This window comes from Dendrobates tinctorius, unplaced genomic scaffold, assembly GCF_039654945.1.
Source record: "Dendrobates tinctorius isolate UK_male_01 unplaced genomic scaffold, ASM3965494v1 ptg000032l, whole genome shotgun sequence".
Taxonomy (NCBI): Eukaryota; Metazoa; Chordata; class Amphibia; order Anura; family Dendrobatidae; genus Dendrobates; species Dendrobates tinctorius.
The window spans coordinates 18,424,013-18,443,322 of record NW_027361700.1 but is presented as its reverse complement, the minus strand read 5'-3'; the positions used below and the strand labels follow the sequence as shown (position 1 = coordinate 18,443,322).

General features: G+C 42.2%; 1 protein-coding gene and 1 long non-coding RNA gene across 5 annotated transcripts in view; one reads left to right on the top strand and one right to left on the bottom strand.

Annotated features, from left to right (window-relative positions):
- PLXDC1 (plexin domain containing 1) overlaps positions 1 to 18,003 on the top strand; it is a 167,582-nt gene extending 149,579 nt beyond the window's left edge. For 3 of the 4 annotated variants that reach the window (XM_073572524.1, XM_073572523.1, XM_073572522.1), the window contains one exon: positions 15,585 to 18,002. In XM_073572524.1, coding sequence (XP_073428625.1) covers positions 15,585 to 15,704 — 120 coding nt within the window. In that variant the 3' untranslated portion in view covers positions 15,705 to 18,002. Of the gene's footprint in view, positions 1 to 15,584 lie in introns of all 4 variants that reach the window. The other variant, XM_073572525.1, reaches the window with a different exon arrangement.
- Positions 1 to 19,310, bottom strand: part of LOC141086465 (uncharacterized) — a 103,553-nt gene that overhangs the window by 42,039 nt on the left and 42,204 nt on the right. The window contains exon 3 of the long non-coding RNA XR_012231594.1: positions 15,343 to 15,489. This is a non-coding gene — a long non-coding RNA (uncharacterized lncRNA). The remainder of the gene's footprint in view (positions 1 to 15,342; positions 15,490 to 19,310) is intronic.

Sequence of the window (19,310 nt, the reverse complement as noted above, 5' to 3'; positions counted from 1 at the left end):
CTATTATGTTCATGAAGAGCGGTTTATGCTGATGTTTAATAAACCGAATGAACTGTTTAACCCGGAGAGTCCCCACGTATGCCTTAAAGAACGGTCAAGCGAGTAAATCTCCATCCACTCATTTGGTGGATCTCTACAATATTCATAGAATCATAGAATCGTAGAGTTGGAAGGGACCTCCTGGGCCATCTGGTCCAACCTCCTGCTCAAAGCAGGATTCGCTAAATCATCCCAGGCAGATGTCTGTCCAGCCTCTGTTTGAAGACTTCCATTGAAGGAGAACTCACCACTTCTCGTGGCAACCTGTTCCACTCATTGATCACTGTCAAAAAGTTTTTTCTAATATCTAATCAGTGTCTCCTCCCATTCAGTTTCATCCCATTGCTTCTAGTCTTTCCTCGCGCAAATGAGAATAAAGATGATCCTTCTACAATGTGACAGCCCTTTAGATATTTGTAGACAGCTATTAAGTCTCCTCTCAGTCTTCTCTTTTGCAAACTAAACATTCCCAAATCCTGCAACCTTTCCTCATAAGACAGGGTTTGCAGACCGGTCACCATTCTGGTCGCTCTTTTCTGAACTTGCTCCAGTTTGTTGATGTCTTTTTTAAAATGTGGTGCCCAAAACTGGACACAATATTCCAGATGAGGTCTGACCAAAGAGGAGTAGAGGGCAGTAATGACTTCACGTGATCTAGACTGTATGCTTCTGTTAATACATCCTAGAATTGGATTTGCATTTTTTGCTGCTGCATCACACTGTTGACTCATATTCAGTCTGTGATCTATTAGTATACCCAAGTCTTTTTCACATGTGCTGTTGCTTAGCCCTATTCCTCGCATTCTGTATATGCTTTTTTCATTTTTATTGCCCAGATGTAGTACTTTGCATTTTTCCCTGTTAAAAACCATTCTGTTAGTTGCTGCCCACTGCTCCAGTTTATTTATAACTTTTTGAATCCTCTCTCTCTCTTCTCTAGTATTAGCCATCCCTCCTAGCTTTGTGTCATCAGTAAATTTAATCAGTTTATCCTCAATTCCTTCATCTAAATCGTTGATAAAGATGTTGAACAATACAGTGCCCAGGACAGAGCCCTGTGGTACCCCACTTGAGACATTCTTCCAACTGGATGTGCAGCCATTTACGACCACTCTTTGGGTCCGATCACTAAGCCAGTTATGAATCCACCTAACAGTTGCCTTGTCCATTCCATACTTAGTCATTTTTTCTATAAGAATTGTATGAGATACTTTGTCAAATGCTTTGCTGAAGTCAAGATATACTATATCTACAGCATTTCCTTGATCCACTCAATCAGTGATTCCGTCATAGAAGGAAATTAAGTTAGTCTGACATGACTTATTAGTTACAAACCCATGCTGACTCTGTTTAATCACTTCATTCTTATCCAGGTACTGACAAACATGTTTAATAATTTGTTCAAACATCTTTCCTGGTATAGAAGTCAGACTCACCGGCCTATAGTTGCCTGGGTCCACCTTCCCCTTTTTGAAGATAGGAACAACATTTGCTCTTCTCCAGTCTTTTGGGACTTCTCCTGTTCTCCAAGAATTTTCAAAGATTATGGAGAGGGGTTCAAAAATTTCTTCTGCTATCTCCTTCAGTACTCTGGGGTGTAATTCATCTGGACCTGGAGACTTGAATTCATTTAGGTTAGCTAAGTGTTTCCTCACTATCTTTATGTTTATAGATATCCTGAATTCTTCTATTCCCTTAATAGGACAGTGAAGAACAGTTGATGTTACATTTCCTTTCTGAGAAAACAGATGCAAAATATGAATTTAAACGTTCAGCCTTCTGAACATCTCGTCTTACCATTTCATCATTTTCATCCTGTAAAAATCCTATAGCATCTGACTTTTCTTTTACTTTTGACATATCCCCAAAATCCTTTATTATTGCTTTTGACATCTCTTGCAAGCCTCAATTCATTGTCAGCTTTAGATAATCTGATTTGTGCCCTGCAGGTTCTGCAGACATCATTATATTCTTCTTTAGATATGCCTCCCTCTTTCCATTTTATAAACATTTCTTTCTTCCTTTTTAGCATGTGCTTAAGTTCTGTGTTCATCCATCCTGGTTTCCTTAAATGCTTCCTATTCTTCCCTCTTTTCGGAATTGTTAACAATTGGGCTTTGAGAATTTCATTTTTCAAGATTTCCCAACCTTCCTGGACATTTTTGTCTTTAAGGATATCCAGCCATTGGATCCCTCAAATTCTCTTTCTGAAACCCTTAAAATCTGCCTTTCTGAAATCTAACCTTGAAGTCTGAGTCTTCACAGGTCTTCCTCCTCTATTCTAAAATAGCATGGTCGCTACCTCCTAGGGTCCCAGCCACTTTTACCTCCTCAACCATTTCCTCCCTGTTTCTAAGGATTAGATCCAAGGTAGCAGTTCCCCTTGTTTTCTCCCCTACCTTTGGAAGATAAAGTTGTCAGCAAGAGAGGATAAGAATTTCCTTGACCTGTTAGTTTTGCCTGAGAGAGATTCCCAACAAATGTCTGGATAGTTGAAATCTCCCATGACAACTATGCCATATTTTTTGGAGAACTTGGCCATTTGATGCGTAAAGAGTTCATCCATATCTTCAGCTTGCACAGGCGGCCTGTAGTAAATGCCTACAATGGTGTCCTTTCCATTGTTCTGTCCTTGTATTCTTACCCAAACAGTTTCCACAGAACTCCCAGTCTCTGAAGCTTCAATCTCTGTGCAGATATACGCATTTCTAACATACAATGCGACACCCCCTACTCGTTTATCAAGTCTGTTTCTTGCAAATCAGTTGTATCCTTCTAGTCTTGTATTCCAATCATGTGTATCGTCCCACCAAGTTTCAGTGATTCCAATGACATCATATTTATTTTCCTGCGTTAGTAGTTCCAATTCTCCTTGTTTGTTGCCCATGCTTTGTGCATTAGTATAGAAACATTTTAGTTTGTGATTGGTTTCTCTTTCTCCAATATTTTTATTATTTAGATTCTCAATAGCATTTGTCAGGTGTATGTTTTTTTCTGGTCTTTTGCTTCCCTTCTAATGTTGTTCTAGTTTAAAGCTCTCCTTACAAGTATAGCAAGGCAACTTCCAAATACTTGTTTTCCAGTCTTCGTAAGGTGCACCCCATCTCTAGCAAGTAGTCCATCGTATAGGTAATTCACTCCGTGATCCAGAAATCCAAATCGCTGCTGACGGCACCATCGACGTAGCCAGTTGTTCACCTGCAGAATCTTATTCCACCTCCTTGTTCCATGGCCATCCACTGGGAGGATGGAAGAGAAGACCACCTGCGCTCCCAGTCCTTTCACTTTCTTGTCTAAGTTTTCAAAGTCTCTGCAGATGGTTTCCAGGTCGTTTCTTGCGGTGTCATTTGTCCCCACATGTAGTAGCAGGAATGGGTAGTCATCTGTAGGTCTGAAGAGTCCTGATATCCTGTCAGACACATCTTTAATTTTTGCACCTGGAAGACAGCACATTTCTCTTGAAGTTATATCCGGTCTGCAGATAGCGGCCTCTGTTCCTCTCAACAAGGAATCCCCCATGACCACCACTCTCCGTTTCTTCTTCACAACATTTTTCTTTCTCCATCCAGGAGGACTCTGGAGGCGTACAAGGTTGCTGTTTGTGGGCAAAGTCTTATCCTGATGTATTTCTTCGTTTTCGTGCGTGAGAGGCTGGTACTGGTTCCTGAGAAGTATGGGTGCTGACTGTCTCCTGATCCTCCTGCTTCTCAGGGTCACATGTTTCCATTCCTCTGTTTCTTCAGGTGCACTTCGAATTTCTTCTCTTTCTGTAACATGAAGAGATAATTCTGCTCTGTCCAAGAACTCTTCACCTTCCTTAATGATCTTCAACGTAGCTAACCTCTCTTCGAGATTTTGCAACTTTTCCTCCAACAGGGACACAAGCTTGCATTTGTGGCATGTGAAGTTTGGCTATTCCACTGGTAAGTCTGTGAACATGTAGCAAGAAATGCAGCTCACCAAATGGCTTCTGGCCTCTTCCATATTGAGATTTCTTAAAAACGATGAAAGATGAGCCAAGATCTCCTCAGGACTCTTCCCCTGGTTTTCCAATTTCCTCTTTTCAGCTGCAACGGCCAAAACCCAGTGATCGTTGAGGTCGCAGAGACTCTTCACTTATCCCAGAAGGCACTGGGAATATGCAAATGATCTCCACAGGACTCTTCCCCTGGTTTTCCGATTTCCTCTTTTCAGCTGCAACGGCCAAAACACAGTGATCGTTGAGGTCGCGGAGACTCTTCACTTATCCCAGAAGGCACTGGGAATATGCAAATGATCTCCTCAGGACTCTTCCCCTGGTTTTCCGATTTGATCCCAAAATACAGTTTAAACATTAATTTTCATAAACCTGCAGTAAGGAAAAACCAGATTACTTACCGGTAATACTCTTGTAGAGCCACGACAGCGCCCACTGAGAGAAGGGATCCGCCCCTAGGAACAGGAAACCTACAGAGAGATAAATGGGGCGGTCCCCCTCGATCCCTCAGTTGGATTACAGAGAACAAGAGGAACCGCCACACATGCTTTAGTCAATTTGTTCAGTAAGCGATTCCAGTATATATATATATATATATATATATATATATATATATATATATATATATATATATATATATATATATACACACACACACACACTTATATCTTTTGCTGTATACACTTCACATATTTATATACAGTCTCTATCCATCACCCACCAGCGTGAACCACATGTACATATACTAAGGGAGGGAAGTGAGCGGGTGCTGTCGTGGCTCTACAAAAGAGTATTGCCGGTAAGTAATCTGTTTTTTTTCTCTTCGCCACGACAGCACCCACTGAGAGATTTCCAGAGACAATCACCTGGGAGGGCCCACCGTGTCAAGGACAGATCTACCAAAGGCTAAATCATCGTAAGAAGATAAATCCAGCCTGTAGTGACTATAAAAGGTAGAAGGAGAGGACCAGGTTGCGGCCTTACATATTAGCTCCATCGGGACATCCGCCCTTTCGGCCCAGGAAGTAGATATGGCTCTTGCAGAATGTGCCCTCACGCCCTGTGGCGGGTTTTCTCCTTTTGCCGAATATGCCAATGTAGTTGCGTTTCTGATCTATCGGGACTGCCTGCCTCTCGTAATTTTCGGCCCCTTCTTGTTACCCTGGAAAGAGACAAGAAGAGACACAAAGAGCCCTGTTCTGCCTCCAGGGCTTAGAGTTATCTATATAGACTAAGACGGTCTCCGTTACGTCTAGGCAATGATATCTCTCCTGCTCTGGTGTTGCAGGGCTATCAAAAAAAAAAAAGGAGGGAAGGTAGATTTCTTGGATCTATGGAATGTAGCAGCCCTTCTAGGGAGGTAGGACGGGTCTGTCTTTGCCACTATTCTGCCAGGAAGGAGGATCTACTGATAGGGCCTGGAGATCATGCATTCTCCCGGCTGATACCAAAGCTACCAATAAGGCGGCTTTCAATGAAATGCACTTTATTGAAGCCGAGTGTATGGGCTCAAATGGCCCCTGTGTGAAAGCAGATAGGACTAAGCTAAGGTCCCAAGGCGGTTTTTGAAGAATGCGAACCTGGTTTGCTTGCTGGCAAGCAGAAATAGATCGCGCTACCCCTTCGTTGCCCGCACGTCATAATTATACGAGGCCTCCAGAACCAAAACTTGGACTTTTAGGGTGTTAACTGCAAGTCCGAACTCACACCCTTTCTGCAGGAACTCTCTCAAATTCCATGCCGTGAGGCGTAGACCTTTTGACCTGAGGGTGGTAACAGGGTCCTTGCGAGTGTAGGTCCCGATCCAGAGGGAGAACCCATAGATCGGAAATTGATATGGCTTTCAGCCATGAAACCCACGGCTTTTTGGCCCAAACGGGCTATTAAGATGCCTCTCGCTCCTTATTACCTTATCATCCCGATAACAATCAGTGATAGTAACATCAGAGGGTCTGGTGGATCATCCAAAGGGTTTGAAGGGCGTTGAGTACATCTGAACGTCTGTTCTGTACAGTGGAGCGAATCGTTCGACCAGCCTATTGGCCCTTGTAGCGAACAGGTCTATCTCCGGCATGCCCCACATAGCCGCTATCATCCTGAAGATGCGCCGGTTGAGCACCCATTCTCTTTGATGCAGGGTATGGTGGCTGGGGAGGTGTGCTCTGGAGTTGTCCACTCCTCTGACATGGAGAGCAGACAGGGACAGGCTCTGAAGTTGTTTATTACCCTGATGAGGAGGGCCAATAGGGACAACATGTACAGTTGTGGCCAAAAGTATTGACACCCCTGCAATTTTGTCAGATAATACTCAGTTTTTTCCTGAAAATTATTGCAAACACAAATTCTTTGTTATTTTGTCTTAAATGAAAAAAACACAAAAAAAATTGTCCTAAAGCCAAATTGGATATAATTCCACACCAAACATAAAAAAGAGGGTGGACAAAAGTATTGGCACCGTTCGAAAAATCATGTGATGCTTCTCCAATTTGTGTAATTAACAGCACCTGTAACTTACCTGTGGCATCTAACAGGTGTTGGCAATAACTAAATCACACTTGCAGCCAGTTGACATGGATTAAAGTTGACTCAACCTCTGTCCTGTGTCCTTGTGTGTACCACATTGAGCATGGAGAAAAGAAAGAAGACCAAAGAACTGTCTGAGGACTTGAGAAACCAAATTGTGAGGAAGCATTAGCAATCTCAAGGTTACAAGTTCATCTCCAAAGACCTGAATGTTCCTGTGTCTACCGTGCGCAGTGTCATCAAGAAGTTTAAAGCCCATGGCACTGTGGCTAACCTCCCTAGATGTGGACGGAAAAGAAAAATTGACAAGAGATTTCAACGCAAGATTGTGCGGATGTTGGATAAAGAACCTCGACTAACATCCAAACAAGTTCAAGCTGCCCTGCAGTCCGAGGGTACAACAGTGTCAACCCGTACTATCCGTCGGCGTCTGAATGAAAAGGGACTGTATGGTAGGAGACCCAGGAAGACCCCACTTCTTACCCAAGACTTAAAAAAGCCAGGCTGGAGTTTGCCAAAACTTACCTGAAAAAGCCTAAAACGTTTTGGAAGAATGTTCTCTGGTCAGATGAGACAAAAGTAGAGTTTTTTGGGCAAAGGCATCAACATAGAGTTTACAGGAGAAAAAAAAGAGGCATTCAAAGAAAAAAACACGGTACCTACAGTCAAACATGGCGGAGGTTCCCTGATGTTTTGGGGTTGCTTTGCTGCCTCTGGCACTGGACTGCTTGACCGTGTGCATGACATTATGAAGTCTGATGACTACCAACAAATTTTGCAGCATAATGTAGGGCCCAGTGTGAGAAAGCTGGGTCTCCCTCAGAGGTCATGGGTCTTCCAGCAGGACAATGACCCAAAACACACTTCAAAAAGCACTAGAAAATGGTTTGAGAGAAAGCACTGGAGACCTCTAAGGAGGCCAGCAATGAGTCCAGACCTGAATCCCATAGAACACCTGTGGAGAGATCTTAAAATGGCAGTTTGGAGAAGGCACCCTTCTAATATCAGGGACCTGGAGCAGTTTGCCAAAGAAGAATGGTCTAAAATTCCAGCAGAGCATTGTAAGAAACTCATTGATGGTAACCGGAAGCGGTTGGTCGCAGTTATTTTGGCTAAAGGTTGTGCAACCAAGTATTAGGCTGAGGGTGCCAATACCTTTGTCTGGCCAATTTTTGGAGTTTTGTGTGAAATGATCAATGTTTTGCTTTTTGCTTCATTCTCTTTTGTGTTTTTTCATTTAAGAAAAATTAAATGAAGATAATAATACCAAAGAATTTGTGGTTGCAATCATTTTCAGGAAGAAACTGAGTATTATCTGACAAAATTGCAGGGGTGTCAATACTTTTGGCCACAACTGTATGTTTTGGCTCTCTGCAGAATTCCCTCCGCGGTAGATATCAGAGTTCTTGACCGTGTTCCTCCTCGTACTATGAAGGTACTATACCGTACCATGAAGCATCATGAAGTAATGTGAGGACATATGAAGTGCCATGAAGCACTAAGTACCATGAAGTACCATGAGGTAATATGAAGCACTGTGAAGTACTATGAAGAAATCTGAAGTACTATGATGCAATATGAAGTACTATGATTCAACACTAAATATGATTTAGTACTATGAAGTACCCTGAAGCAATATGAAGTATTATGAAGCAAAATGATGCACTATGAAGCAATACGAATTACTATGATGCAATACTAAGTATGACGTAGTACTACGAAGTATCATGAAGCGATATGAAGTATTTTGAAGCAAAATGATGCACTATGAAGCACTATGCAGTACTATGATGCCATCTGAAGTACTATGATGCAATACTAAATATGATGAAGTACTATGAAGTACCCTGAAGCACTAAGTCGTCCTATGACATACTATGGCGTACTATGACATATCATGAAGTACTATGGAGTACCATGAAGTACCATGCAGCAACATGATGTGCTATGACACTATGATGTACTATGATGCAATAAGAAGTACTATGATTTACGATGACGTACTAAGACATCTTATGAAGTACCATGGCGTACCATGAAGCACTATGATATACTATGATGTAATATTATGCAATAGGAAGTACTATGAAGTACTATGACATATTATGAAGTACCATGGCGTACCATGAAGCAATATGATGCGCTATGGCATACTATGATGCAACCAGAAGTACTATGAAGTATTATGACATACAATGACGTACCATGGAGTACCCTGAAGTACCATGAAGTACCATGAAGCAATATGATGCGCTATGACATACTATGATGCAACCATGGAGTACCATGAAGTAATATGATGCGCTATGGCATACTATGATGGAACCAGAAGTACTATGAAGTACTATGACATACAATGACGTACCATGGAGTACCCTGACGTACCATGAAGTAATATGATGCGCTATGGCATACTATGATGCAACCAGAAGTACTATGAAGTACTATGACATACAATGATGTACCATGGAGTACCATGAAGTACCATGAAGTAATATGATGCGCTATGGCATACTATGATGCAACCAGAAGTACTATGAAGTATTATGACATACAATGACGTTACCATGAAGCAATATGATGCGCTATGCTATACTATGATGCAACCAGAAGTACTATGAAGTACTATGACATACAATGACGTACCATGGAGTACCCTGAAGTACCATGGAGCAATATGATGCGCTATGGCATACTATGATGCAACCAGAAGTACTATGACATACAATGACGTACCATGGAGTACCCTGAAGTGCACCCTGATAGTGCATTTGTATTGAGGCCTGTCTATACAGGTAAGCATCTCTGCCTGTTTTTGTTTTTTTCTCAAATATTGGAGGATTTTTTCCTATGTTCTGTGGTTTTCATGTTACAGTAGGACAGGCAAGTGTAAGGAACTTTGACGTTAGTTTGCCAGCTTACGTATTATGGCCATAATATTAACCAATACCTTACATATATTTATATGTTTTTGTGCACTTTTTATCTTTTCAGGGTGCAGTTGGGCCCAAATGGTTCTGTAAACTGTGGCCTCTATTCACACGGGATGCATTATAGTTAGCACTGAGCAGCCCCCCTATATGGTGTTACTAAGAGGATGTGAACCATATGCTCTGCATTCCCTGTGTGAACATTGTCACATACGGATTATTTTTTTGTACTGGTGTGCCACACGGCCAATCCCTGATTGTAGGCTGGCTGTTTCATTAGGTATTATTGCCCTTGTGTAGTTGCCATTTTACTTGGGTCCGCTGCACCCTGATAGTGCATTTGTATTGAGGTCTGTCTATACAGGTAAGCATCTCTGCCTGTTTTTGTTTTTTTCTCAAATATTGGAGGATTTTTTCCTCTGTTCTGTGGTTTTCATGGAGTACCCTGAAGTACCATGAAGCAATATGATGCGCTATGGCATACTATGATGCAACCAGAAGTACTATGAAGTACTATGACATACAATGCCGTACTATGACATATCATGAAGCATGAAGCGATATGACGTACAATGAATTATATTATTGGCTGTGTGTGCATCACTATTTGTGCTTTTTTTTTTTTTGATTCATCTTTGGCGCATCTTTGCACCGGACTGCAGTATTTGGCAATTTATACAGTGGTGTCCACCTTTCACTGCATATCTTTCGTACTATGAAGTACCATGAAGTACTATGACATACTATGATGCAGTATCATTTATAGAGGCGCTATGATGTAATACGATGTATCCAGACTCTATTATACCATATGATATACATAGGCCCCATGGGGTACAGATAGACTTACGGCCCCGCTTGAAGGTGCCCCACAGTTACATTTAAGAGGGCGCCCTCTCAGAGTTCCAGATAACCTCCACTCTGAATGGTACATCTCAAGAGTGAACTTACCCGAAGGAGCCAATTAACGAGCCACAGCTGGCAATCTTCATGGAGACAACGTGCTGGATTAACTCCTTATGCCCTTTTATGGGTGGAGTAGTTAAGTTGCAAGAAAAGGTAAACCCTGTTTACTGAACTATAAAATTGAAACATACGCTTCACAGAGTCATTCTGAAGTCCCCCATAGGGCTCTGTGCAGACAAACATGCAGTTAACTGAAGTCAGATCAAAAGATGTAGCCTTAGCAAGGCCTAGAAGCCCATCTCTGTAAGCATACCTCAGCACATGAAACTGTGTGCTCCAAGGACTGCTACCAGCATGCTGCTGTTTACCAGGATCTACAACTGGTATTCCATACTGGTACTTGCCTGGCCTCCAGCTACTTAGCTGCTGTCATCTGGCAGGAGCAGTCACTTTCAGCCTAGAATGGCTAACGACGCCAATTGCAAGCTGAGGGTCCAGCTATACTCCCCTCCAGGGAGCAGGGTGCTTTTTTTTTTTTGGGGGGGGGGGGGGGGGGGGGGAGACCATCCATAGCCGCCCCGACGCTGCGCCGCGCTCTGTAATGCGTGCATCCCTTTTATAGGGAGATTCCTGGTGTCGGCTCTCCACACATCAAAAAGTGAGCCAGGCACACTTCGCCAAGGCCTCACCCGCATTACCAGCTGAGGGGGGGTCCATCCTCTGATCCGCCCGACGCCGCTTCCAGCTCTGGGGCCCCCGCTGCTCATATAACGCTCGCGGGCGGCTACCAGGCCGGGCATCTTTTTTTTTTTTTTACCACACACATCAACCGGACCAGGGATTTTCAGCTGGTCTCCTACCCCGGTAATTGCTCGGCCTTCATCTGCTCAGCAGCCACCTAAAGAGAGCAGCCCAGCGTCTCCTTGATGATTTACACATGGTACCGGCTGTGGGAACTCAGTCTAAGACGTGGTTACTTTCCCGTTTACCACTTTTTTCCGTGGAACCACTCTGTCTAGAGCGGCCATTGTTTCTGCTGCTCTACGGTAGCACCTACACCACTTCATGTGGGTGTACCTTGCACCGCCATACAAGGCGTTCAGAAAGGTGGTTCGCTTTTCCGTCTACCACCTTTATCCGTGGAACCTCTCTGTCTAGAGCGTCCACTCTGTTGCTGCTCTGCGGTAGCACCTCCACCTCTACATGTGGGTGTACGTTGCACTGCCATACAAGGCCTTCAACTGCAGACCATCTGCGCAAACGTGCGCCAGTCACTCCAGCCGTATCATGCTGCGTACGTGAGCGAGGACGGCCCCACCGGACCCCTGCTCTACAATGCCAAGCCCCTGGCTGCTGACCTTCTGCGCCTCTCATACACGCCAGGACGGTCTCTCTGGCCTGCGCAGCCGGACCAGACCATACCGCTGACCATCCACAAGGAGTCAGGTATGGAATCAGCGTTCAGGATCTTTCCACGCTCTTTGCGAGCTCGGTGTTCCATTCCTGGCCTCGCATCATACCTGGGGGTGCCGGTAGCCTTGACGCTGAGTCGCATTCTTACCCTGAGCCAGGACGCTCTGGTCTATTATGCTGCGTCCCCCAAGGGGAGCCTCCATAGGTGTCGGCTCCTGCCGCTCTATGCACCGTACGTGAGCCAGGCACATCGTTACCAGGCCTCACGCTGCATTACCAGCTGAGCAAGGAGTTGAATATCAGACCTCCCCCGACACTGCTTCCAGCGCTGGGGCCCCTGCAGCTCATATGGACGCTGTACACGCGGCAACCAGGCCAGGTATCCTCTTCTCTCTATGGGTTCCTTCCAGGAACAGGAAACCAACTGAGGGAGCGAGGGGGACTGCCCCTTTTATCTCTCTGTAGGTTTCCTGTTCCTAGGGGCGGATCCCCTCTCTCAGTGGGTGCTGTCATGGCGAAGAGAAAAAATGATCTGCAGGTGGCACCACAGTACCCCAAAGCACACTACCAACAAATTTGTAAATATGCACTGCTTTTTCGCTGATTACTTCGCCCCACACACACGATGCACCATTTGAAAGGTAAACTTGCTCCCTTCAGCAAGAAAACAGCCAAACAAACCACACATTCACGATTTTATCACTAAATACAGTTTAAACATTCATTTTCATAAACCTGCAAAAAGACACAATGACCTGCAGGTGGCACCTCAACCGGAAAACATTTTTTGGCTTCTACTTATCCAAACAATTTATTGTATTACCAATCTACATATATAAATACTTGTCTGTGTTCATCAGCTCATGAAATACATTTACATTTGACCAGCTTGCTTTTTCTGAAATTGCCTGCGCCCCTGACGACCAATGTGCGAAAATTTTGCACGGGCCAAGCTAGTACATCTATAAAGTGGAAATGACAACATTGAGGTCTCTTATATATTTGAGGAATTGGGCTCCACCTGTTTCTCCTTCTCAGAGTCCCTCCCGGTTGTCATGACCAGGGCTGTGGAGTCGGTAAGCCAAACCTGCGACTCCGACTCCTCAATTTCCCTTACACCGACTCCGACTCCAACTCCGACTCCACGACTACGACTCCCACACATATTGCTTATATTTAAGTGAAAAATTTATTGTAGTACAATGTGAACCTCAGACATTTAATCATTTTTATGATCCAATAATCAAGATATTTAGATAGAACAGAATATATATTGGTGTACTACCCGGTTTTCATTCTTTTTGGTACAGATACGATATGGATAGACAGATATGGATAAATGGATAGATAGAGCAGATTTCTAATCTGCTTTTGCTATTGAAAACATTATCTATGAGCTCAAAAACCTTTCAGGTGATGCAGTTTTTTAAAAAGATGATCAGCTTTTGCAGCTGAAAAACGTATCCTCAAAAAACACAGGAAAAACGCTGTGTGTGAATGTAGCCTTAGATCAGGAATATAACAGCCATTTATAGGACATTTCATAACTTTCCCAAACTCCTATGAAAAAATATTCAGCATATTCTGCATTGAATTACTGTACCCAATTTATTATATATTTTAGGAGTCGGAGTCGGTCCATTTTATACCGACTCCAACTCCGACTCCACCAAAATGAGCACCGACTCCGACTCCACGACTCCGACTCCACAGCCCTGGTCATGACAGCTATCTAATCATCAAATAATGTACATACATACATATATATATATATATATATATATATACACATACATATACACACTCACATACTGTATCCAAAAGGAAATGGAGTGTTGATCAAACCAGAATGGCAAGAGTTCTGAAAAAATAATAATTTTAAAGTCCTCATGAGTATAGTTATTAGAAAAGTCTACATTGTCGATCAACTAAAGAGTACCTTGTTTGAGTCTTCGATTAGGGTGTCTCTATCGATCAATAATAAAATGATTCAATTATATATGATACACCAGTCATATTTAACCGCATCATGACTCTTCAAAAGGGGTCGACTCCAGTCTTCGGATTGTTTGAGATGCCACTCAGCAGAGGCAGACTTTACTCATATGGTATGGAGTTGTCCTATTATCCTCTCCTACTGGAGTGAGGTAACATCGTTGCTGACTTCACTAGTACAAATCCCGGTTCCCCTTAACCCATTGGTCTGTTTAATTGGGGTGCTGGACGGGGAGATGTCAGGACACTATGTTATAATTTTCTTGCGGGAGACACTCTTTCTGACTAGAAAGATGCTGGCGTTACGGTAGATGGGTGGTGTGCGTCTTAGAGCATGGATTGAATTGGTAAACTCAGTTATACCGTTTGAACGAACGCTATATCAGAACCGAGGCTGTCCAGGGAAATTTGATAAAATCTGGGATAGGTGAAACTCCTCTCATCTCCCCATTCTAGTGCGTAGTGGTTCAATACCACCGTAAATACTATGGTTAAAATGTTTTAGGTTACCTTATGGCACCGAATGGCTATTAATACTGTATAAATATGCTTGTCAGTGTGTTAGTAGTAGTTGTAGGATAATTAGATATGTAGTGTCATTTTGAGATATATATCGCCAAATGGATATAAAACAAAATGTTCTGATCACTTGTTTATTTGGTTTATTATCACTGCAGCAGTACATGGACTTATGAGTTCAATAGATGTACTAAGGATCTAACATGTAAGGTTGCTGTTCCTTTATAGTTGCTTGGACAAATGCATATGTATCACTTTGGCCGTATTCATGTGTGTATATGTTTTACGGTTAATAAACAATTTTTTTTTTTTTAAAAAAAAAGAGTACCTTGTGTACATGATCGCATACCTACATAGGGCTAAATCGCACTCACGTGGTATTTGGGGCACCACAGGTTGTATACTTTACGCCGTAAGGGAATTTTAAATTACAACACCGGCATCATCCAGTAATTTTAAAGTACACCGCCAGCGTCATTCAATCAGGTGACTGTGGATAAAAGGGGGAGGGATTATAGATAGTGTCCACTCCTATCCCCGTGACCCAGAAATGGTGCATCATAACATCTCGTGACACAGTCACATGATAGTGTTCAAGAGCGCCAGGAAATCGCCTCACTGAAGCATTGCTGCACGATCCAGAAGTCACAATTCAATGCCTACGAGACCCAGAACGAGGCTCTCATGGACTTACAGTGAGATCTTGTGACTGTTACCTCTGACTTTTTCACCAGGAAGAGCTGGAGAAGTGCCTAATAAGTATGAGACTGGGGTCATGGAACTTAGTTAAGTGGCACCACTCCAGCGGTAAAATAAAAATAAACGCTGGCGTGGTGCTTTAATAGTATTAATTAACATTGGGCTAACTTTCTAGAGGAAATATGTTCCTAATTTAGTTAAAGCATCTTATGCTGACAGAATCCTGGGATATGAGTCTATAATTGTTTGTAAAATAAGCTTGTAAAACAAGTAAAATAAGCTTAAATCACATAAAATGTTATACATCGGATAAAAGACTTTCAAGAATTCATTACTTTTTACCTGTATGTGTATACAACATGGATACATGGAGTGAGAATACAACCACTAAGCTGTACAGGGCACTTATTCCCAGCTGCAGTAATATCTTCCTTAATATTAATTCCTTGTTTTTGTCTTGCATCCTTGCTGATGTCAATAGAATTGAAACTAAAAAGTATAAAAAATTTAAATTAGTGCATTTTTATTCTAAACCATGACTTCTCTATAATGCACCATTAAAATAAGCTTTTTACTGTTTGCAGTATCATCCACACCACTGGGCAGTTACGAAGTTCAACAACCATGGCAGCCCTGGGGTGTACACAGTGGTGGACCCAACACCAGGACTTGATAAAGACGGCTTCATGGAAACAGAACAATAAGAGCCCTTGAATCCTTTTAAGTAAGGGATAAGGAAGGGCTGGAACCTCCCAACATGCTCATTACATCCCAGCAGAAACGATTGCTAACTACACCCTGAAAGACTATAAATGAAGAAGAAATCACTATTGACCTGTATTATTAACTCCAGAATATTTTACAATTTTCCTGCACAGCAAGACATCTCAGTTTCCAGTAAAAGAAGAGATTATAATGCATTATTTACAAGTGATGTGAACTGAAAAGTTGCACCGTATGCCATCACCAAAATATTACTCCTGGTTATCTGACAACTGGGAAGAAATGCATCTCATCTGGAAAAATGTACACATAGTCTGATACCTGCCACAGGACTGCAAAGCTCTGTACAATTTACTTGATTCTCAGAAAGTTCCCAATATAGTTGTTATATCCGTGCTCTGACAGGAAGGCCAAGTAATTTGCTAGGAAAACACAACATTATATACAGAGAGAGAACATGGTTTTTAGTTAATCATTATATAATTGCCTATCAAAATAAGATCATACGCCAACTTTGGACAATTAATTACCTTATATCTGCTACAGAGCTAGGATAAATGGCAACCACACAAGGATCAATACATTTTATGAGTCGAGATACTGGCTACGTTATTGCTGATGTGTGTGCTATACTTGGAAGTGTTGAGTCTTTAAAAAGCCGACTGGGGAATATACTTTCCAGATGACTTTTCTGAGGTAAGTCACTGTGGGCTTCACTCTGTACCACTTTCCTTGACTGACTGGACTCTCCCTGTGTGTGAATATAGCGGGAAGACGCTGCTGTAAACCAGTCTCTTGGACTAGTAATCTGGTCCCTAGTTGGCTTTCCAAAGGATTTTTTCTCTGAAATGCGCAGCAAGAAAACATAACACAATAACGCAGCCAGATTCTGAATTATACAGCCTGTGCTTTGGGCAGAATGAATCTTATGTCAAGGTTCACGTCAAGTCTCTAACAAGACAAACTTGCTAAACATAATTATTTTTTATTGCTGTAAACAGACCAGATCGCACAGCTGTCCAGTAAAATACTAAAAATTATAAATACAAAAATTGTATCCATGAATGTATGAAGAACATTTCAACCAACCAATGGCTCCTACACATATCTACTTATCACTGTCTGCCCTCCAAGCTGCTGTGGGGTCCAAGGCTTGCCCAACACTCCCTCTGACACTCATGCATCTTTACTTTCTCTCCCATCATGCCTTTAAAGCAAACAGAGGGTTAATGGGCATCCTCACTGTCTTTTCCCCTTATAATACAGGCATGCTAAATGGGCCAAGAAATGTTGATCCCTTCTGTCTCAATGATGTAAATCTTTTCTGTTCACAATTTTATCTCTGCTGATGATATATTATATTAACACAGCGTTAAATCTACTGAAAACAGAAGATTATTATTCCCTTCATTTTTCTTTGCTTATAATTACCTTTTCAGAAACCCTACTGCTCATCAATCATTAATAGAGTACCTTCCCCATGCTACTTTGCTAAATATCATAAATGCTTAGCTGCTAGCACACTATAGAGCAATATACATCACAGGAAAGCTGACGTGTAGGCACATACATAAATCTCAGGGTACATGTCCTGGACTGCAGTTTTTAGTTAGCTTAATTATAAGTTATTATCTTCAGCGATCTACATTCACCAACCCTTGCTACCAGTCTAGCTACCTTCTCCACTGCAATTTAAGCACACAGTATTTTTCTAAAAGTGTTTAGAAAGTTGGTCATGAGTGAGCAATTTTTTCTCTAATTGTATTCGTGCCGCTACCCTAAGTCCGCTTTTTTATTTTTTCACATCCACCATACAGTTCCAGAAATATGGCCCTTTTTTAAGTGTTACATTTTTTGGCCTTTACCAAGGGGGTGCGGCTCACAGGATTCCGGGAATGAGGTGGGGGGTTTTGATGTCTTCAGCTTACTAAGAACTATTACCTTGTGAGCACCATCCCCTTGACAATGGCTACTAAAATTAGCACCAAATAAAAAGGCCCAGATTTCTGAAATTGTAAGGCAAATTAAAAAAAGAAAGAAAGCAGCAGGAATACAATAAAAGTAAAAACTGCACACTTCTGACTTGGTGACCGGTCCTATTTAAGGTTATAATTATATATTTTTACCTGTGTCAATGTTTCTAAATGTTATTGTTCTTTGTACCTGGGAAACCACTGCAGTCTTGTCCTATGGCATGCATTAAAGGGAATCTGTCACCCCTTTTTTGAGATATCATTCATGTATCACATAAGGATTCTCTTAGTACTTTTGCTTCCCCCTGACCCCGCACCTTTCATGCATAAATACCTTTTTATATCGGTTCAGATGTATGTAAACTGCCGCTGTCCGGTCCGCTGGGCGGGACTTATTCACCTGCTCCCCCCCTCCCTGTCTTGCTCTACGCATTTCTTCTTGTGTAGAGCAAGACAGGGAGGGGGGAACAGGTGAATAAGCCCCGCCCAGCGGACCGGACAGCGACAGTTTACATACATCTGAACCGATATAAAAAGGTATTTATGCATGAAAGGTGCGGGGTCAGGGGGAAGCAAAAGTAATAAGAGAATCCTTATGTGACACACAATTGAGTGATATCATTATATGATATCTCAAAAAAGGGGTGACAGATTCCCTTTAACACTTCAACTATTCCTGCTGGTCAGATTTACAGATAGAGCATGGCCATGTTTTATTGTATTAAACGTTTTCTATTGCTAGTCCTGGTTATTTTTTTGTTATATACACTGGTCAAAAAACTAAAGACAACACTTAAACAACACAATGTAACTTCAAGTCTATCACACTTCCCTGAAATTAACCTGTCCAGTTATGAAGCAACACTGATTGTCAATAAATTTCTCCTGCTGTTGTGCAAATGGAACAGACATCAGGTAGAAATGATAGGCAATTAGCAACACAATCCCCATAAAGGGGTGGTTCTGCAGGTGGTGACCACAGACCATTTCCTGCCTGACAGCGGCAATTAACTCTCTTGCTCCCAGCAAGCGTGCCGGAAATCTCGCCCATCGGTAACCCCCGTCACATGATCATGGTTCACCGATGGGCTGGCATTACAACCAGAGGTGTACAGCAGACCTCTAACTTAATTTCCTTCTATGACAGAATCACTGATTGGGCGTATCAGGGAAATGCTGTAGATATAGTATATCTTGACTTCAGCAAAGCATTTGACAAAGTATCTCACACAATCCTTATTGAAGAAATGTCTAAGTATGGAATGGACAAGGCAACTGTTAGGTGTATTCATAACTGGCTTAGTGATCGGACCCAAAGAGTGGTCGTAAATGGCTGCACATCCAGTTGGAAGAATGTCTCAAGTGGGGTACCACAGGGTTCTGTCCTGGGCCCTGTATTGTTCAACATCTTTATCAACGATTTAGATGAAGGAATTGAGGGTAAACTGATTACATTTGCTGATGACACAAAGCTAGGAGGGATAGCTAATACTAGAGAAGAGAGAAAGGATTCAAAAAGATATAAATAAACTGGAGCAGTGGGCAACAACTAACAGAATGGTTTTTAACAGGGAAAAATGCAAAGTACTACATCTGGGCAATAAAAATGAAAAC